Source organism: Triturus cristatus, chromosome 12 (genome assembly GCF_964204655.1).
Source record: "Triturus cristatus chromosome 12, aTriCri1.1, whole genome shotgun sequence".
In the NCBI taxonomy this organism is placed as follows: Eukaryota; Metazoa; Chordata; class Amphibia; order Caudata; family Salamandridae; genus Triturus; species Triturus cristatus.
Window position 1 is genome coordinate 753,160,779 of NC_140595.1, and position 22,298 is coordinate 753,183,076.

A 22,298-nucleotide genomic window follows, 5' to 3' on the forward strand; every position below is an offset into this window, starting at 1 on the left:
TTTTAGAGTGAGTGTTTTTTTTCCTTGAGTAAGTGTATGTTGCACTTACTGTGTTTTCTAGGCATTATAACTCATGTATATTAGCACTTTGTGGGGTACCCAACTGTGAAACTGTGTATACACATTTATGAGGTGTACACAGTAGGGTTTGCTGTGAGTGAAATAAAGTGAAGTGTACACCAATGTTTATCTGTGGACATTTCTTAAAGATATCACTGCCTATAATGAACAAGGCAAAGTTATCTTAAAATAAGTGTTGGCTTAATAGTGAGAAGAATGGGGCTGGTGATCATCATTTTATCCTCATTGATAGAAGGGTTCCAGCTGGCAAGAGGAGTTGGTACATAATCCCAGTATAGCCTATCCCTATGGAATGATAGATAGGAAGAAAACATCCTTTTAGAAGATGTCATTGTCACCTCAAGTTAAGCCACAGTTAAGCCATGTCATGAAAACACCTGAGTGAGTTGATGCTACGGCTACTGAGACAGGTATGCTTCCCTTTCACAACTATTAACGTTATTTTGATATTGAAATCAGTCTTAGCTGTTTTCGCTTCATGTGTAGCTATTTTAATTGTGGCCTTCAATTAACTTTGAGGATTTGCTTTTGTTTTTACCTAGATACTCCTAACCTGTATTATGTGCATCAGCCCAATGTCTTCCTTGCCTTGGTGGGAACCAGTGTCACCATCCCCTGTATATCCAGCTATCCTAATGGGTTCGATCCTGTCATGGAATTCAGTGTTACCTGGAAGGCTGGCCTTAAGGATCTCTGCACAGAAATTAAGGACAAGGTAATCGACAATGGAACTACAATACACAAGAATTACAGGGAGCGTGTAAAGTTGGTTGGAGATGCAACAGGAAATAAAGCCAGCTCCCTTCATATAGAAATGTTGGAAGTGTTGGACAGTAAGAGATACTGCTGCATTTTGAACTCTACTAAGGATCTCAAGTTATCTCTGAGAGCTCACACTGATCTCATTGTTGGAGGTAAAGAAATAACTTATTTCTAATGTTGCTCATAGTTTGAACTATTACAAAATACACTTTTGATCTGTTGGTAATGTCCAATGTGTCTTTGCATTCAGAAGGTATGATTTGCAGATAACTACGATAAGCGCAAAGCTTTCTATTTCTTCACTGCATCTAAGCACGGCCTGCTTTGCTTCTCTTCCCATGCCCTGCCCCTCCAACCTCCCCCAAATAACCATCTCTGCATCTTGATCGCTCACTCTAGTTGGAGTAGTTAGTTTCAAGGTTTTTAATCATTCTGCACAGCCACCTGTAGAACGTTAGGTGGAATATGTGGCTGCATGATTGGAAAGATGACTTACTGGCCTGAGCTGTTGCCCAAAAAATTCTTGTCTTCACCTGCTCCCTTAGATTTGCCTGCAGCTCCAACACCTAATTAAAACAGATTGATAAACCGTCATACAACATGCTAGATATAATAAGATAATGGGTGATCTCAGATATTTTTTTACATGGTATTATATGGGCTAACTTACAATGAAAAGTATATTAGTTTTGCACTGGACATTAAGTCTAGGCACTGATGCAAAACTGTTCATGGGCAATCGAAGCCAGCAGCATTAGAGCAGAGTACATAACATTTTTCTGTATTACAAACTCCCTTCACACCAAGCTTACTAGCACAATAAACAGATGAAAAATCTCTTCAGGTAACATCATCTTACTCTTTATCAGAATGATAAAAGTTCAGATTTTAACCTTTGCAAGTTACGGACAAAGGGCGCAGGAATATAACAACTCAAACAGTTGTATGGTGAATAAAAAGGTGGCATGTTTAGAATCAAATTCAGATAATTTAAATAAATTGCAGCTTCTAACTAGACACAATTGAAACAAAATATAACAGTTAGGTGTGTGTCTTGCAGCTTGGGGCTTCATATACACTTCTAAATTCACTCAACACAAAAATGTCCTTTGATTTATGAGTGGTAAATAAGGTTAATTTACTCATTTATGCTTCTAACCCCAGTTCAACAAACAATTGTTCATATCATTGAGGAGGCTATTGTATCTCCATTCTTAAAATATCATGGGGTAAGAGGATTGTAGAAAATTGCGTTACTGGTTGAGAGAGGTGAAACCCTACTCAGGCAGCAACCTCAATCTCTGTCAGGGTGAAACACAAGCAAATCCCAAATTAACCTGTCCTCAACCCTCTGGTAGCTTGGCACAAAAGCAGTCAGTATTAAGTTAGAGGCAATGTGCAAACTATTTATGCAGCACTTCAAATAGTAATCATATGAAAAATGACTGAATAAAAAATTCAAACCAATTTAGATAAATAAAGTAAAATGTAATAAACAACTTAAGATCAAAATGACAAAATTCCAATCAGTAGAACCGGAGGTAAACAGTTTTAAAGATTTAAGTGAAAATAGCACCAAAAAAGCACAAAGTGGCAACTGGGTATATCCGGTGGTGCAGGATCAGGACAAAGCCACAAGCTCAGGCAGACAGATATGGAGCACCAGCCAGCTACAGGCAACTAGTTTGGCCCACTGAACAAGATTACATTAAATCCTGGTTGCAGAGTTACATGGAGTCCTGTATCAGGGATATATCACTCAGCTGTGATTCCTAGGAGCTGCAAAGCTGCGATTCGAGGTTTTGTGTCGTCAATGATGTGAAGTTCTGCGTCAAGATGAATTGCACACAGGCTGGTTCCAAAGCAACTGGGGGCCTTGCAATGTGGAGTCCTATATCATTGTTGAGTATCCCATTGATGAGGTGCATGCAATGCAAATTCCTGCACTTCCGATGAGTAACACAGCAGTCCTGATGCAAGTTTGGTTGGGCAATGTGTTGCACAGTGCAGTGGCTCCAATGCACTGGTTCTGCTGAGACAAGAGTTGGGGCATGGGGAGCACCTTCAGGCCCTCTTCCAAGAACCTATGACTGGGGTAGCACCGCTTGGGAGGGTAGGACTGACAGTTGCCAGAGTCCAGGTGCTGGGATGGAGATGGAGGAAGCCTTTTCTGTCCCTAAGGCTTCTCATCAGAAAGCCAGCAAATATGCCCTTGGAGTCACTCTGGTTATCCTGGGTTCAAGACGCAAGTCCAGTCCTTCATTAAGGCAGGTGGGCAGCAGGGAAGTACAGCAGAGCAGCAGAGTGGTTTTTCTTCTTGCAGCAGAGCAGCACAGCAATCTTTCGCAGATGTGTACTGAAGAGATGTGATCTGAGGGCCAATATGTATACCTTTTGGCCATTTTGATGTAGGAGAAGCTTCTACAGGATTCAGCCCCTAGAGATGCTTGGAATTCCTGCCTCTCTGCCCTGGTCCTGGACTGTCTGGAGTCACAAAAGACCAGTGTCAGGTTTGGGAGGCTGCCCAGGCAGAGACTGTGTGATGTGCAATTGTGGTAGGTCACAGCTCCTCCCCCTTGTTAACTCAGACTGGCTCATCCCGCCAACACCTAGATTCCCTTTGTCTCCTTGTCTGGGAGCAATATGCAAAGATCAACTCTCAACTACACCTACAAATGTATCCCAGGGACAGGCTGCAGGCACCAAATGGATAGGACAAGAAAAATTGCATTTTCAGAATTGTGACTAAAAAATAAGTTTTTATCATTAAAGAGGGCTTTTAATTATTAAAATTCTTTAGTCAACAAACTCAACCTGTCCCCCATTGAAAGATATCATTTATTAAATGTAATAAGGTATCCCAATGTTAAGCAATTGGGAAGGTAGGCCATACAGTATTGAAAAACAACTACTTCCTTCTTTCTGCACCCCTCTTGCTTCTTTCTGCTCCCCTGCTCCTTCTTTTGGCACCTTTCTTCCCTCTTCCTGTATCTCTATTGCCTATTTCTGCACCCCTTTTCCTTCTTTCTGCACCCTTCTTCCCTCTTTCTGCAACTTTCTTGCCTCTTTCTGCACAACTGTTCCCTCTTTCTGTACTTCTATTGTTTCTTGCTGCAGATCTCTTGCTTATTTCTGCACCCCTCATGCCTCTTTCTGCACCCCTCTTCCCTCTCTCTTTTTGCACCCCTCTTGCCTCTTTCTTACTTCTGTTGCTTCTTTCTGCAATACTCTTGTTTCTTTCTGCACCTGTCTTGCTTCATTGTGCACCACTTGTGCTTCTTTCTGTACCCCTCTTGCTTCTTTCTGTACCTCTGTTCCTTCTTTCTTCACCCTTCTTCCCTCTTCCTGTACCCCTATGGCCTATTTCTGCACCCCTGTTCCTTCTTTCTTCACTCTTCTTCCCTCTTTCTGCACCTCTCTTGCCTCTTTCTGTAGCCCTGTTCCCTCTTGCTGCACTTCTTTTGTTTCTTGCTGCACATCTCCTGCTTCTTTCTGCACCCTTTGTGCCTCTTTCTGTACCCCTCTTCTCTATTTGTGTACCCCGGTTGCCTCTTTATGCACCTCTCTTGCTTCTTTCTGCACCACTTGTGCTTCTTTCTGCACACCTCTTCCTGCACCCCTCTTCCCTCTTTTTGCACCACTCTTGCCTCTTTCTGCACATCTGTTGCTTCTATCTGCACTACTCATGCTTCTTTCTGCACCATTCTTCCATCTTTCTTCGCCCCTGTTGCCTCTTTCTGTACCTCTGTTTCTTGTTTCTGTACTTCTTCTGTTTCTTGCTGGTTTTCTCTTGCTTCTTTCTGCACCTCTTGTGCCTCTTTCTGTACCCCTCGTCCCTCTTTTTGCAAACCTCTTGCCTCTTTCTGCATCTCTGTTGCTTCTTTCTGTACTACTCTTGCTTCTTTCTACCCCTCTCTTTGTTCTTTCTGCACCACTCATGCTTCTTTTTGCACCCGTCTTCCCTCTTTCTGCACCCCTCTAGCTTCTTTCTGCATCCCTTTTCCTTCTTTCTGCACCCTTTCTCCCTCTTTCTGCACCTCTCTTGCCTCTTTCTGCATATGTGTTCCTTCTTTCTGCACTTCTTTTGTTTCTGTCTGCACATCTCTAGCTTCTTTCTGTACCCTGCGTGCTAAATTCTGCACAACTTGTGCTTCTTTCTGCACCTCTCATCCCTCTTTCTTCACCCCTGTTGATTCTTTCTGCACCTCTTTTCCTTGGTCTGCACTTCTTTTGTTTCTTGCTGCACAGCTCTTGCTTATTCCTGCACCCTTTGTGCCTCAATCTGCACCCCTCTTCCCTCCTTTTTCACCCCTCTTGCCTCTTTCTGCACCTCTGTTGCTTCTTTATGCACTACTCCTGCTTCTTCCTGCACCTCTCTTGCTTCTTTGTGCACTACTCGTGCTTCTTTCTGCACCCGTTTTCCCTCTTTCTTCACCCCTTTTGCCTCTTTCTGTATCACTGTTCCTTGTTTCTGCACTTCTTTTGTTTCTTGCTGCACACTTCTTCCTTCTTTTGGCACCTCTCTTGGCTCTTTCTGCACCTGTGTTCCTTCTTTCTGCACTTCTTTTGTTTCTGGCTGCACATCTCTTGCTTCTTTCTGCACCCCACATGCTTCTTTCTGCACCACTTGTGTTTCTTTCTGCGCCCCTCTTCCCTCTTTCCTCACCCCTGTTGATTCTTTCTGCACCTCTGTTCCTTGTTTCTGCACTTCTTTTGTTTCTTGCTGCACATCTCTTGCTTCTTTAAGCACCCCTCGTGCCACTTTCTGCATCACTCTTCCCTCTTTTTGCACCCCTCTTGCCTCTTTCTGCACCTCTGTTGCTTCTTTCTGTAATACTCTTGCTTCTTTCTGCACATGTGTTGCTTCGTTCTGCACCCCTCGTGGTTCTTTCTGCACCCCTCTTGCTTCTTTCTGCACCCCTGTTCCTTCTTTCTGCACCCATCATCCCTCTTCCTGTACCCCTATTGCTTATTTCTGCACCCCTGTTCCCTCTTTCTGCACTTCTTTTGTTTCTTGCTGCACAACTCCTGCTTCTTTCTGCACCCCTTGTGCCTCTTTCTGCACCCCTCTTCACTCTGATTGCAGCCCTTTAGCCCCTTTCTTCACATCTGTCGCTTCTTTCTGCACTACTCTTGCTTCTTTCATTACCTCTCTTGCTTCTTTCTGCATCACATGTGCTTCTTTCTGCACTCCTCTTCCCTCTTTCTGCACCCCTCTAACCTCTTTTTTGTACCCATCTAGCCTCTTTATGCACCTCTGTTGCTACTTTCTGCACTACTCTTGCTTCTTTCTGCACCTCTCTTGCTTCTTTCTGCACTACTTGTGCTTCTTTCTGTACCTCTCTTCCCTCTTTCTGCACCCCTCTTCCCTCTTTTTGCACCAGTCTTGCCTCTTTCTGCACCGCTGTTCCTTGTTTCTGCACTTCTTTTGTTTCTTGCTGCACATCTCTTGCTTCTTTCTGCACCCCTTGTGCCTCTTTTTGCAAACCTCTTGCCTCTTTCTGTATCTCTGTTGCTTCTTTCTGTACTACTCTTGCTTCATTCTGCACCTCTCTTTCTTCTTTCTGCACCACACATGCTTCTGTCTGCACCCCTTTTCCCTCTTTCTGCACCCCTCTTCCCTCTTTCTGCACCCCTCTAGCTTCTTTCTGAACCCCTTTTCCTTCTTTCTGCACCCTTCTTCACCTCTCTCTTGCCTCTTTCTGTAGGTGTGTTCCTTCTTTCTGCACTTCTTTTGTTTCTGGCTGCACATCTCTTGCTTCTTTCTGCACCCCATGTGCTTCTTTCTGCACCACTTGTGCTTCTTTCTGCACCCCTCTTCCCTCTCTCTTCACCCCTGTTGATTCTTTCTGTACCTCCGTTCCTTGTTTCTGTGCTTCTCTTGTTTCTTGCTGCACAGCTCTTGCTTATTTCTGCACCCCTTGAGACTCTTTTTTCACCCCTCTTCCCTCCTTTTCCACCCCTCTTGCCTCTTTCTGCACCTCCGTTGCCTCTCTATGCACTACTCTTGCTTCTTTCTGCACCTCTCTTACTTCTTTCTTCACCCCTTTTGCCTCTTTCTGCACCTCTGTTCCTTGTTTCTGTACTTCATTTGTTTCTTGCTGCACATCTCTTGTTTCTTTCTGCTCCCCTTGTGCCTCTTTCTATACCCCTCTTCCCTCTTTTTGCAAACCTCTTGCCTCTTTCTGCACCTCTATTGCTTCTTTCTGTATGTAGGAGAGTAGGATCTGCTTCACATGGGTACCCCCACTTTTTGCTGGTGTTTCACTGTTTTTCGACCTTAGTCTGGCTGTGGCCCTGCTAATCAGGACCCCAGCCTAACTGCTTCCTCTCTAAAATGGTTTCCATGTACATTCGGTACATCTCTAATTGGATTCTGGAGTGCCTTGTAAGCCCCTAGAATATGGTATACTATGTACCTAGGGCATAGGTACCTCAGAGGCCTACCAGGGGCTGAAGCATGTATTATGCCACCCCTGGGAAGCACTCCAAAATGTCACCACAGGTCTGCTACTGCAGCCTGGGTAAAGTGGTGCATGCACCCCTTACTGTGGTATAGGCTACCTATATCCCTGCCATTACACACACATATAAAACCTATAAGTCACTCCAATGGCAGGCCTTAACAATCCTGAAGGCAGAGTGCTTTGTTTTTATTTGAGAGGGTGCCCCTGCATGAGCAGAGCCCCTCTGCAGCATTTGGAGCACCTTCTCTGATGCTGTTTGTGGTGCAGCCAGATCATATACTCTTAAGTGCATTATAACCTTGCGGTAAATGCTAACTTTGGACTGGCTGCACGGAAACATCTCATGTTTGGTGTCAAACACTTTGGAATACTACCCCCCACCAGATCTGGCGGTGGGGGTAGCATTCCACCCTTCTAGAGGGAGAGACATGTTCACACTGGTCTACTCAGTAAAGACTTTCTAAAGCCATAGCATCACAAAATGGATGCCACTGCCACAGACACGGGTCTGGCCTCCTGCTGCTGACCGAAACTCCAGCAGGGGAGGCCTGGACAATAGATTTCCTGTCCCAGGGAGGTGTAACCACCTCCCCATACAGGCAGATGTGTATTGGGGCTGGGCGAGAGCACTCTCTGGTGCTTTGAAGTCCTGCACTGGGGGCACACTTGGTGTCCCTGTGCATAGTCCAGTTCAAACCGGTTGCAGGGGCTACCTGCCCCTGCTCTGGCGTGAAACTGGACAAAGGAAATGGGTGTAACCACCCCTCTTTCCAAACCCTCCCATAGGTGGGTCCCCAGAGTATGTCCAACCCCCTATCTTAGTATAAGTATAGGAACTCAGTCCTTGAGACTTTGGATTACCCAGGACGAAACTCTGCAACATATATCCTGGACCTTCGACTTTCAATTTCAACTAGAAGACTGAAGAAATCTCCCTTGGGGTCAAGGAGTGACTCCCCTGCTTGGCAGGCACCAAAGAAGCAACTGTCCTGTCTGTAATTCTGAAGCTCCCGCCGGATGCCGAAGTCTCTGCATCACCAGAGGTGAATTTCCAGACTTCCCCAAGACTACCCTGAGTTCACAGCAAAGCTGAGGCCATGGCTATTGTGGGTGACGTGGTACTGTGACCCCTGGACACAGTGATCTTTTGCCAGTCCATCATCTTCCTGGTCTTCCTCAAAGTTGTGCTTTGGGCTTTTAGTAGCCCAAGCCTTGGGCATCTACTGCACCAAAGATCTCTGGCCTCCACTCCACGAGTGACCCGTGGGCCAGTTTCCAGTGCAACCGCTCAAGTCTCATTCTCGATCACTAGCCAGTTGGCTAGTGGATCCCCACGAAGGTGACTCCTCTTCTGCTTCGGCTTTCCTGGTTGCTCCATATGTGCCCTGTCTTACCCTTGCTGGGTGAGTCCCCCAGTCCTTGCTGGTCTGCACCGACGTCTTTCTTCTATTTCCCCTTGACTTGCCATTGCCAAGGCTTGTTGGGTCCATTCTGGTCACCGACACTGCAACACTCACCAGACTTTGTGGGACAGCTCGAATCCAGCTCCTGGTTGTCATGGACACCTCCTGGACTGTGTGGCTGTAGAGTCAAGACACACATCAACTCACCTGAAGCACCCGACATCTGTGGGCATTGGACTATCGTGCCCCTGGTTACTGTTAAGTGACCCAGACTCTGTCCCCTCTGCTATCAGGTTCCTTCCATCCTCGATCCGGGCTTGGATCGCTTCGGACACTTCTCCTCTCCACGGCAGCAGCACTTCTTTGCCAGCTTCCATTAAAAACGACGCCGCGACCCTACACCATTTGACACCTATGCACCCGGCTTCCCTGGGTGAGGTAACTCGAGTACCTTGGTGCTCCCGTGGGTGTTGGCCCTAGACACCCCTAAGTCCAAAAGGGTTTGCTTGTAGTCGTCCTCTAAGTGTCCTTAAACCCTCAATTTCCAACCGCGACTTTCCCTATAGAAGTTAACGGCAATTTACGGCTGTGTTCTCACACTGCATGCGTCCCCTGTGGGTCTCCTGTGTCACTGCCTTGGGTGGTTCCTTGTGGTCCAAGCACTTCTACAGGCTCTAGGCCTTGTGTCTAGTTTAGTCGTGGTTCTTATACCACTTTGTTGGTATATGGTTTGGTACGCCCCTAGGGCCCAAACGTGTATTTGTGCTTGTAACTAAAGTACTTCGAACTCTAGCCTCGTAAAGAGACTAGAGGGGTGTGTTTTATCTTAAATACATATATTTTAAATATATACCTGGTGTGGTTGTCCTTTCATTTGGTCATTCAAGTGATTATAGACTGGTAAAAGAAGCTGCTTTACATTCCTTCAAGACTTAGCCTGAAGGCTGCTCTCCATAGCTACCACTAGTATAGCTTTCAATAAAGGTTGTCTTTAACCTATCACCATAAGGGGTTGTTTGGACTGATACAGGGTGCCCACTATAACTAGTGGACAGCATATATCAGGCCAACTTGTTACAGGGGCTTACTGCAGGTACCTGGTGGGCTAGTTGGCCCCTAAGGAGCCTTAGGATTCAAGGAGACTTAATCCACCCAACCCAGAAAGCATCAATCAGGAGGCGTATTTGTAGAGTGGTGAAGGGAAGGGGCGGGGCCTTCAGCGAGATGACGGCTTCTCTTTTCTTTTTTTTTTAGAAGGGGAGCTGTGTGTCATCCTTCTCTTAATATTATTTGGGCCCTGGGGACCCCATCCCCCCGGGCATTGACACTTATTTGAAAAAAAAATCCATTTATAGGAGGGGGACTGCGCGGCCCCCCTCCTGAGGCCATTTTTGGCCACAGGGAACCCATCCCCTTGGGCCGGACTCACGTTTAAAAAAACCAGAAATAAATTAAAAAGCGAGGGAGCTGAGTGGCTCCCCTCCCGGGCTGTTTTTGGCCATGAGGACCCCATCCCCTGGGGCCATGCCAGCCTTTCTTTTCATTTTTTTAATTTGGAGGGGGGTAAGGTGCCCCCTCCTGAGGCCAATTATGGCCCCAGGAGCCCATCCCTGGGGCTTTGCCTCTTTTTAATTTTTTTTTGTAAATATTTTTTCATGGGAGGGGGGCCCCGTGGCACCCTTTCTCTGGGCCACTTTTGGCCCTGGGGACCCCATTTCCTGGAGCCTTACCTAATGTTGAGGACCGCGGGGGAGCCCCAATGCCCCAGCGGTCCCTGCCGGCTCTCCGCCTCCTGCGGGAGCTGGCATTGCTTTTGGAAAAAGGGAGCTGCAAACATGCAGCTCCCTTTGCCCAAAAGCAATTTGCATTGCTTCATGGAAGCGAGAGCAGGTTTCTGCCTCTCGCTTCCATGAAGTTTATAGTAAAAAATCAATATATTATCCTACAAATAATATTTGGAAATCAGGTTTCAGCAAATATGAATCATTTACACATCACCAAATAAAGTGTCTGCCTTTGTTCTTATCCTATTCAAATCATTGCTACCACCACACTTCAGAATTAAAAAACAATTTGCTTCATGTGTGCTTTCCTAAGTGCTGATATGTTTTGAAATTTTTTGTACAGTTCATTTACAGGTATTTAAATGTTGTGGTGTGTTAAACAAATGTGATATCCTACAGCCTTTCCTTACACACTGCTTTCTCACACCCAGCAAGATTTTCTGATAGCTCACTTCACAACATTCTTAAACTTTGCAGGCATACAAAGAGGCCTCTGTCCATGAACACAAAGCAAATGAGCCAAAAAACAAAATGTTATTGCTCAATTACCTTCTGAACCCCGGCATGTTTATTTCAGGGGTGCCCCAGCACCCTCGCACACCTACTTATAATGCAATGTACAGTTTATGGTTAGGAAACAACTGAACAAACATTATAAAATGTTACCAGTGCACTCCATTCAGACTGGGCTTAGCACTGGAAGGTTTGTACATCTCATCCAGCATTTTCATGTTCTTGATCTCTTCCAGATCTTAAGCCAATCGCGGGGTACAGTGTGGTGCAGGTGAAGAGGACTGAAGCCCAGGTGGAGGAGAACATCACCATGAGCTGCACTATCACTCACCCTGATGACTGGCATCTTCTAGGGATCGGGATTTACTGGAGGGTTGGGGGAGAGTGGGGGAAGTTTGCCTACCACCCCAATGAGGAATCAATTCACCCTGATTACCGAGGAAGGACTCGACTGACTGGTGACCCGCGACAGAGAAGTCCTGCTTCCCTAGAGATCACTCATGTGACTGAGGTGGACAGTGAGACCTATTACTGTCTGGTGGTCTTCAGATTCTGCAATGGCAAAAACACCTTCAAATCTGTGCTCCATCAGGGAGAAGGCACCGTGCTCCTAGTGAAAGGTAAGGGTACGATATGTTATGGATTACATCAATTGAGGTACTGTTTAGAGTGAAACAATCCCCAAAATAAAGATTCCTGGGTCGCTAAATCTTTACAAAGACTGTTTGGAGTGGAACAATGCCTAAAATAGGGGTCAACGGGTCAGTTAATTGGGTTTGGAGTTTAAGAGTCGGCTTTCGGGTCCTAGAGACAGTTCTGTGAGACTCCTTGTTTTCAGCCTCGCTTGTAAAACAAATTCAGGGATTACCCACACCAGGAGAATCTGAAAACTCAGAAATAGTACATTGTGACATATCTTGAAACTTCATGGTATTATGCAGAGTGAAACTGAGTATGTATAGCTTAGTTTCCTATGCATGTTTAGTGCAGATGTTTCAATAAGGAAATGCCCTCAAAGTACTGTGTCCTAACTCCAGAAACCAGTGTTATTATTTCTGCCTCCGAACATAGTTATTTTTGGCAAAGGAGAAAGGCTGCTATAATTCAAACATGCAATGCACAGGTTCAAGACATATATATCTGCAAGTAGAGACACTTTCTTAAAGAAATTGCAAACTATGACCTGCTGTTTGAAAGCAATTACCTATAGACTGAATGCAATCTTGCAGTGGGCACAATTTGACCTTGTTATTCATGCAAGCATGTAAACTGCATGTTATATCTGCATCCCTGCAGGTGCAAGTTAACTGCTTGATCTATCTTTTTGGCACTGGGACCTTTGTGAGCAGTTTAGACAGAAATCTCTGCAGAGTTCACTTAACCCTTTCACCTTTCTGACTTTGGAAAATCTGACCTGTAGGTGACACTGCTATTTCTACATATGTATGTCTGCATTTTTATTTATATAGTGCAAACCTAGCTAGGAGGTAATGGAGCGCTGCACATTATAAAGGGTGTTGTGAGATGATACAAGATTGTTTACTTTAAGTGTGGATTGCAGAAATACATTTTACACATTGCATATATTTATTTATTTTTTAGGCACATGGAGCTTAAGTGATCTGCCCGGAATCACACCATGTTACGTCAAACGTCGAGTCAGGAATTTTAATCTGAGTCAGTAGCTCAAGCCACTAGGCCAAATCTCCTTCATGAATTGTTACAGATGCATCAATATGGCACACTATAACAGAATTGGAACACGGGCATACACACACACAGACACTCATGCATGCAACAAGGACAGTACCTTACCTACCAGACATTCCCTAACTTTTCTCTGTACAATTCTCCTTTAGAGGGGAACCAATCTCCAGGACGACAATATAAATGCAGTGCATTTTCCTTCCTTGCGCAGCATGACTGTGAGTTTTCCACCTCCCAGACAGGCTTATGTGTATTGAGGCTGGGTGGAAGCATTCTCTGATTGCTTTGAAGTCCTGCACTGGGGGCACGTTTGGTGTCCCTGTGCATAGTCCAGCTCAGACTGGTTCAGGGTCTTCCAGCCCCTGTTCTGGCGTGAAACTGGACAAAGGAAATGGCTGTAGCCACCCCTCTTTCCAAACCCTCCCATAGGTGGGTCGTCAGAGTATGTCCAACCCCCTACCTTAGTAAAAGTATGGGACCCCAGTTCTTAGGATTTTAGATTACCCTGGACGAAACTCTGAAGCTGAATCCTGGACCTTCGATGCTCTGCTCAAGACCAGAGGACTGAAGAAATCTCCCTTGGGGTCAAGGAGTTGACTCCCCTGCTTGGCAGGTACCAACGAAGCAATTTGCCGGTCTGCATTTCTGAAGCTCCCACCAGACTCCAAAGTATTTGCAGCCCAGGAAGAGAATTTCCAGACATCTCAGAGGATGACCCAAGTCCCCAGCAAAGCTGAGGCCTGCAGCCCTCGTGAGTAGCGTGGAACCAGAACTCCTGGTCACCATGCATTTCTGCAAGTGCACTGACTTCTCGACGTCTCTTGAAGTTGTGCTAGGGCTGACTTGTAGCCCCCACATCAAGCACTGAATGCACTGAAGATTGTTGGCCTGGTCATTCCGAGTGACCCATGGACCGCCATTTTGTGTTTCGTCTTGAGGTCCCCTCGCGATCCCTGGTCCGTTGACTGGTGGGTCCCTGAGGGGGTAACTTTGCATTTCCTTGGGCTTTCCTGGTTGCTCCAGATGTGCCCTGACTCCCAACCAAGTGGTGAGTCCCACAGACCTTGCTGGTCTGCACCGAAGCATCTTTCTCATTTCTGTGTGGGTTGCTATTGCCAAGGCTTGATGTATCCAATCTGGACACCGACACTGCTGCACTTGACATCCTTTGTGGTATAGCTCGAATCCAGCTCCTGGTCATCCTCAACACATCCTGGTTCTCATGGCTGGAGAGTCCAGCTTCACCTCTTTTATCTGAAATCACCCGACATCGGTGGGCATCTGTCCCTCGCCTTCCTAGTCATTGGCTAGTGACCCAGATGCTGTCCCCTCTGCTTTCAGTTTCTTCTCATCTTCGATCCAGGCTTGGATCTCTTAGGGCACTTCGCATCTTTACGGCAGCAGCACTTCTTCACCAGCTCCCATTGAAATCGACGATGCGAACCGACACCAAAAGACACCTATGCACCCGGCTTCCCTGGGTGAGGTAACACGAGTACTTCGGTGCTTCCGTGGGTGCTAGCCCTAGAACTTCCTAAGTCCAAAAGGGTTTTGTCCTGACTCATTTTTAAGTGTCCCTAATCTCTAAAAAGCTAACCGCGACTTTCCCCATAGAAGCTAACGGGAGCTCGCGGCTGTGTTCACACACTGCACACGGCCCCCGTGGGTCCCCTGTGCCACTACCTTGGGTGGTTCCTTGGGGTCCCAGCGGTTTTACAGGCTCTAGGCCTTGTGTCTAGTTAAGTCGTGGTTCTTATACCACTATTTTAGTATATGGTTTGACTCGACCCTAGGGCCTGACGTGTATTTCTGCTATTTTACTGTGATTATTGAAGTGTAATTTATGTGTTTTGACCTCTAGTCTCATAAAGAGACTAGGAGGGTGTGTTTAGTAATAAATACATATATTTTATATATATATACCTGGTGTGGATATCTTTCATTTAGTGACTCAAGAGATTATAGACTGGTAAAACAAGCTGCTTTACATTCCTTCAAGACTTAGCCTGAAGGCTGCTCTCCATAGCTACCACAAGGATAGCTTTCAATAAACGTTGTATTTAACCTATAACCAATAAGGGGTTGCTTGGACTGATACAGGGTGCCCACTATAACTAGTGGATAGCACATATCAGGCCAACTTCTCACATTGGTGTGCAGCATGTGGGATTCCAGCTTGCTCTTGTTTAACCAGATAATCTCAATTGAGCAACTAACTGAAAACCACTAAAGGTACCCAAGGTACATGTAATACAAGCTTTAGAAATACAGTAAGTTCTACTGAACTTAGAGTTGTGTGTTAGGGGATAGCACACCCTTTCTACAACTCAAGAGAGTTTAGTAGGCCACACTAGAGTAGGTAGTGCAATACACCACACCACACTAGTAATGCCTTCACGGCCAGGAACAAGTAGGTCCTTGCCAGAAGCCAATGGGCTTCAAGATTCCCAGTATGATAGACTCCCATTCATGGAACTGAGAGCATTATGTACAACTAGGAAACTGAAGACAGGCAAAAGTCCAACCACCCAGCATCTCATAGAGGTACTCAGGTTGGATGACCTTGGCAGATCTTTAGGATCTGAAGGGCTAGGCAGAGTGGGTGGGACAGCACCTGAGGAAAGGCCTAAGGATGTAACTCCCCATGACCTGACCTCTGAGGCTGGCCAGGCAGATAACAATGATCTGGGCCTGGAAAATCCAATTCCCCTAGACAGTGATGGAGAGGACCACCTTGGACCCCTCTTTGTCCCTCCTGGGAGAGTTGGTGGTCGGCTTAGAAGGTCAAGATCTCCCCCTGTGGAGTCTAACCATTCTGGTTCATCTATAGAGACCTCAATCTCCTCTCATAGGAGGGAACCTCTCAGGAAAGAAGGGAGAGACTGCTTAAGTATGAGGAAGCTCAGCTTGAAATCAGAAGAAAGCAGGTAGCCCTAGATAGGGAGGGCCTAGAGCTCTGCAGAGTTAGAAAAAAGGTGGAACTAGAGTCCCATGGTGGCAGCAACATCCCTAGAGATAGGGAAAGGTCTTATGACCAAAGAAACCTGAGTAGGATTGTCCCTCCCTACCAGAGTGGGGATGACATCTACAAATGGATAAACTGCACTGGAAAGGGCCTGTAAAGTACAAAGGGTCCCTCAGGAGCAGTGGGCAGCAATCTTATGGCTCTCCTTTGCAGACAAAGGTAGATATAAACTCCTCACTGTTAGAGAGGAGGAGTCAGATGATTACAACAGTCTGAAGAGTGCCTTAATTGATGGGTTTGGCCTAACCACTGAGCAATACAGGTTAATGTTCAGGGATACCCAAAAGGCACAGACTCAGGACTGGGTAGACTTTGCAGATTGTGCTACCAAGGCTCTGGAAGTTTGGTCACTTGTCAGTAAAGTGCATGACTATCAAGGATTGTACAATGTGATTATGAAGGAGCAAATCCTTAATAATTGCCAGAATCAGCTGTTGCACCAGTACCTGGTAGACTCAGATCTGACCTCTCCTCAAGAATTGGGAAATAAGGCAGACAAATGGTTCAGAACCAGGGTGAGGCAGAAGGTACAGAACCAAGGGGGTGAACCCAAGAAGCAAGATCCTAAAAACTTTGATAAGGGTGGGGAGAAGGGTAAAGACCAGAAGTCTTCACAAGGCCCCCAAAAATCTTCTTCAGGTGGGGATTCACAGTCTAACAAGGGAAAAGGCCAAAAGAAACCATGGTCCAAAAGTTGTAAACAGAAAACTCACTGGACCAGTGATTGCACCAAGTTCAAAGAATCTACTCCAGCCACCATTGCCCCTAAGGCAACTGTTCCCCCTAGTACAGCTACAATTGGTGGTGGTAATGCTCAGAATAAGGGTGTAGTAGGGTTGACCCTGGGTTCTGAGATGAACTCTGGCCAAGTCAGAGTTCCAACTCAGGCTGTGTTAGTCTGTGATGGGGGCAAGGATAGGTCATCAGGCAACAGCCTTTAATAAATGGAATAAAGGCTTTGGCATTCAGGGACACAGGAGCAAGTGTCACAATGGTGACAAAAGATCTCGTGGATCCTGGGCAGATTATACTTGGTGAAATGTACCAAGTGAACAATGCTAGCAATGTCAGAACAGACCATTCTCTGGCAGTTGTTAGCTTCTCCTGGGGAGGGGTAACTGGCCTTAGGAAGGTTGTGGTAAGTGCAGACCTACCAGTACAGTGCTTGCTTGGCAATGATCTAGAAACTTCAGCATGGGCAGAGGTGGAGCTCAGGATACATGCAGAAATGTTAGGGATCCCTGCTCATGTCTTTGCTGTGACTAGGTCACAGGCCAAAATGTCTAAAACTGGACAGGCCCTGGAATCTGGAAAATGGACCAGCTGCCTCCCAAGAGGAGGAGCAGTAGGGTTAAGGCAGTGCCTTCCCACCTTACTCAGAATGCTGATCAGTCTCCTCAGGGAGATGATCTTGAGCCTGAAGAAGGAACTGTAACAGAGGAGCTTGAACCTGACCAGGTTGAGTTCTTGGGGACAGGGGGCCCTTCCAGGTCTGATCTGAGCCAGGAGCAGAAAACCTGCCCCTCTCTTGAACCCCTGATAAAGCAAGCTGATGATGAGACTGCTGGGAATGCTAGTGGCACCCATAAGGTTTATTGGGATGATGGACTCCTTTATTGAGAGTGTAGAGTAGGGGTGGGTGGAATTTGCGAAATTAACTTTCGCAAATGATCGCGAAAATGTTTAAAATTATCGCAAACAAGCGGAAATATCGCAAAGATGCGGAAGTTTTTTTCCCGCATGTTCGCAAGATTTTCTGCATAGTTGCGGGTCGCCAACTTACCCATGTGGTTGCTTGCGGGCGCGGCCATCTTGTTTTGAGTTGTCTCGCGGTGCATGATCGCGAGAAGAAAGACGTGATCGCGCGACGCATGATGTCACTGCGGGCGCGAACTGTCGCGAGACGGCGCAAATGGCTAAAAACAATACAACATCTCATGGAGAACGCGACCGGATCAAGAAAACTTGCCGGCGAACGCAGGGATTCAGGTAAGGCGATCGCGCGCGCGCAAGAATGTATTATTTTACAGCGCGAGCAAGAAACAAATTATCGCCAAGCTGCGGAAACCGGAAATTGTGACATTTTCGCGCTCTCCGCGGAACGCGAAAATGTCAAATTATCGCAATTTCCGGGAACGGAACTACATTTTCGCCCAGGCCTAGTGTAGAGACCCCAAGCCTGGTGCATCCAGGAGGCTGGGTATACCTCTGAAGTTTAGGGGCTTCTTATTGACACTAGCCCATGATATTCCCCTAGCAGGACACCTGGGCCAGAACAAGACTTGGGACATAATTGTCCATCACTTTCACTGGCCCCACATGTCTGAAGACACTAAGGAGTTTTGTCGCTCCTGTGTGACCTGCCAAGCCAGTGGCAAGGCAGGTGGAACCACAAAGACCCCCCTGATACCACTACCTGTGGTAGGGGTTTCCTTTGAGAGGGTTGGGATTGACATTGTTGGTCCCATGGATCCTCAGACAGCATCTGGGCACAGGTTTATACTGGTGGTGGTGAACCATGCCACCAGGTACCCAGACGCAATTCCCCTAAGGACCACTACAGCACCTGTGGTGGCAAGAGCTCTCTTGGGTGTATTCTCAAGAGTAGGCTTTCCTAAGGAGGTAGTATTCGACAGTGGTGCAAACTTCATGTCTAGTTACTTGACTGCTATGTGGAAGGAGTTTGGTGCGAACTACAAGTTCACCACACCCTATCACCCACAATGCAATGGTTTAGTTGAAAGGTTTAACAAAACCTTAAAGGGCATGATTAAAGGACTCCCAGAAAAGCTTAGGCGAAGATGGGAAATACTCTTGCCCTGCCTTTTATTTGCATACAGGGAGGTGCCTCAAAAGGGGGTTGGTTACAGCCCTTTTGAAGTTGTGTTTGGCCACCCTGTCAGGGGTCCATTGTGTCTGGTTAAGGAAGGATGGGAGTTACCTCTCAAGCCCCCCAAACAGGATGTAGTGAACTATGTACGTGGTCTCCGCTCCAGGAAGGCTGAGTATATGAAAAAGGCAACCAAAAACCTGGCATGACCAAAAGGCTGTACTGACTGTCTGCCAGCCAGGACAGAAAGTGTGGGTGTTGGAGCCTGTGGCCCCAGCAGCCCTCCAGGACAAATGGAGTGGCCCACATACAATTGTTGAACAGAAAGGGGAGGTCACCTACTTGGTAGACCTTGGAACCCCTAGGAGTCCCCACAGGGTACTTCATGTCAACAGACTAAAACCCTATGTTGGCAGGGCAGACATGGGCTTGCTCATGGCTACTGATGAAGGACAGGAGGAAGAGAGCGACCCACTCCCGGACCTGCTTTCTCAGAACCCTGATGATGGGTCAGTTGATGGTGTAGCCTTGGCAGGCAGCCTCACTGCCCAGCAGCAAACTAACTGCAGAAAACTTCTCAGCCAGTTCAGACATATTTTTTCTCTGACTCCAAGTCAGACCACCTGGTGCACTTATGAAGTGGACACTGGGGACAGTCTGCCTGTGAAGAATACGGTCTACAGGCAACCTGACCACGTCAGGGACTGTATAAGGACAGAATTCCAAAAGATGTTGGATTTGGGAGTTATTGAACCCTCAGTTAGCCCTTGGGCTAGTCCTGTAGGCCTGGTACCTAAACCTCACACCACAGATGGCAAGAGAGAGATGAGGTTTTGTGTAGACTACAGGGTCTCAATGCAGTCACTAGGACTGATGCCCATCCCATCCCCAGGGCAGATGAGGTAATACATACTTTGGCGTCAGCCAAGCTTCTAAGCACATTTGACCTGACAGCTGGCTACTGGCAGATCAGACTAGGTGATGATGGAAAGCCAAAGACAGCATTTTCTATCCCTAGTGGGCACTATCAATTTGTGGTAATGCCCTTTGGTTTGAAGAATGCACCTGCCACTTTCCAAAGGTTGGCAAATCAAGTCCTTACAGGCCTGGAAGACTATAGTGTAGCATATCTAGATGATATTGCTGACTTTAGCTCCACCTGGAAGGATCACCTAGTCCACCTGAGGAATGTTTTGGAGGCCCTGCAAAAAGCAGGCCTAACTATCAAGGCTACTAAGTGCCAGATAGGGCAGAGTCAGGTTGTGTACCTGGGCCACCTTGTAGGTGGAGGCCAGGTTCAACCATTGCAGAGCAAAATCCAGACCAAAATGGACTGGATTGCTCCAACTACCCAGACTCAGGTAAGAACCTTCTTATGCCTGACTGGGTACTATAGAAGATTTGTCAAGGGTTATGGATCAATAGTGACACCCCTGAATGATTTAACCTCTAAGAAAATTCCCAACAAGGTTCAGTGGACAGCTAGCTTTCAAAAGGCATTTGATGACCTGAAGCAGGCCATGTGCACTGCTCCTATTCTTCAAAGTCCTGACTACTCCAAAAAGTTCATTGTCCAAACAGATGCATCTGAGTTGGGGGTAAGGGTTGCACTGTCACAGTTGAATGATAAAGGTCAGGATCAACCAGTAGCTTTCATAAGCAGAAGGTTGACCCCCAGAGAGAAACGTTGGTCAGCCATTGAGAGGGAGGCCTTTGCTGTGGTTTGGGATCTGAAGAAGTTGAGGCCATACTTATTTGGTACTCACTTCATTGTTCAGACAGACCATAAGTCCCTCTTATGGCTAAAACAGATGAAGGGTGAAAATCCCAAATTGCTCAGGTGGTCCATTTCCCTACAGGGGATGGACTATACAGTGGAACATAGACCTGGGAGTAACCATGCCAATGCAGATGGACTCTCCAGATATTTCCACTTAGAACATGGAGACTCAACAGGTCAAGGTTAGTTTAATGTCCCTGCGTTTGGGGGGAGTTGTGTAGGAGAGTAGGATCTGCTTCACATGTTTACCCCCACGTTTTGCTGGTGTTTCACTGTTTATCGACTTTAGTCTGGCTGGGACCATGCTATTCAAGGCCCCAGCCTAGATGCTTCTTCTCTGAAATGATTCCCTGTACTTTAGGTACAGTTCAGATTGGATCTGAAGTGCCCTTATAAGTCCCTAGTATATGGTATACTATGTACCCAGGGCATAGGTACCCCAGAGGCCTACCAGGGGCTGAAGAATGTATTATGCCACCCCTGGAAAGCCACCCAAAATGACACCACAGGTCTGCTACTGCAGCCTGGGTAAGGTGGTGCATGCACCACTTACTGAGATATAGGTTCACTATATCTCACCATATACTGCACATACAAACCTATCAGTCACCCCTATGGCAGGCCTTATCAATCCTGAAGGCAGGGTGTTTGGCTATATGTGAGGGGGGTGCCCAGGCATGAACTGAGCCCCTCTGCCGCCTTCGGAATCTCTTCTCCGGGGTTGTCAGTAGTGCAGCCTGACCATATACTCTTAAGTGCATTATAACCAAACGGTAAATGCTAACGCTGGACTGGCTGCACGGAAACATGTCGTGTTTGGTGTCAAACAACTTGGAATCATACCCCGACACCAGTAACTGGTGTGGGAGTATGATCCCACACTTCTAGAGGGAGAGACGTGACAGCACTGGTATACCCGGTAGAAACTTAATAGAGCCCTGGCATCGCAAAATGGATGCTGCAGCCACAGACACGGGTCTGGCCTCCTGCTGCTGTCCAAAACTCCGGCAGGGGAGGCCTGGACAGTAGGTTTCCTGTCACAGAGATGTGTAACCACCTCCCAGACAGGCTTATGTATATTGGGGCTGGGTGGGAGCACTCTCTGAGTTCTTTGAAGTCCTGCACTGGTGGTACGTTTGGTGTCCCTGTGCATAGTCCAGTTCAAACTGGTTCAGGGGCTTCCAGTCCCTGCTCTAGCGTGAAACTGGACAAAGGAAATGGGTGTAGTCACCCCTCTTTCAGAACACTCCCATAGGTGGGTCCCCAGAGTCTGTCCAACCCCCTACCTTAGTATAAGTATGGAACCCCAGTCCTTAGGATTTTAGATTACCCTGGACGAAACTCTGAAGCTGAATCCTGGACCTTCGATGCTTTGCACAAGACCAGAGGACTGAAGAAATCTCCCTTGGGGTCAAGGAGTGACTCCCCTGCTTGGCAGGCACCAACGAAACAATTTGCCTGTCTGCATTTCCGAAGCTCCCGCTGGACTCCAAAGTATTTGCAGCCCAGCAAGAGGATTTCCAGACATCTCAGAGGCCGACCCAAGTCCCCAGCAAAGCTGAGACCTGCAGTTCTCGTGAGGAGTGTGGAAACGGAACTCCTGGTCACCGTGCATTTCTGCAAGTGCATTGACTTCTCAACGTCTCTTGAAGTCATGCTTGGGGTGACTTGTAACCCCCACCTCGTGCACTGAATCCACCGAAGATTGTCAGCCTGTTCATTCCGAGTGACCCGTGGGCCGTCATTTTGTGTTTCATCTTGAGGTTTCTTCGCGATCCCTGGTCCGTTGACTGGTGGGTCCCTGAGGGGGCAACTTTGCATTTCCTTGGGCTTTCTTGGTTGCTCCAGATGTGATCTGACTCCCAACCAAGTGGTGAGTCCCAAAGACCTTGCTGGTCTGCACCGAAGCATCTTTCTTGTTTCCCCGTGGGCTGCTATTGCCAAGG

The 22,298-nt window shown here is 46.9% G+C and overlaps 1 protein-coding gene across 1 annotated transcript in view; it reads left to right on the forward strand.

The window, feature by feature from the left end:
* Positions 1-22,298, forward strand: part of LOC146782703 (uncharacterized) — a 179,022-nt gene that overhangs the window by 83,095 nt on the left and 73,629 nt on the right. The window contains exons 3-4 of the mRNA XM_085637716.1: positions 624-995; positions 11,247-11,630. Coding sequence (XP_085493842.1) covers positions 624-995; positions 11,247-11,630 — 756 coding nt within the window. The remainder of the gene's footprint in view (positions 1-623; positions 996-11,246; positions 11,631-22,298) is intronic.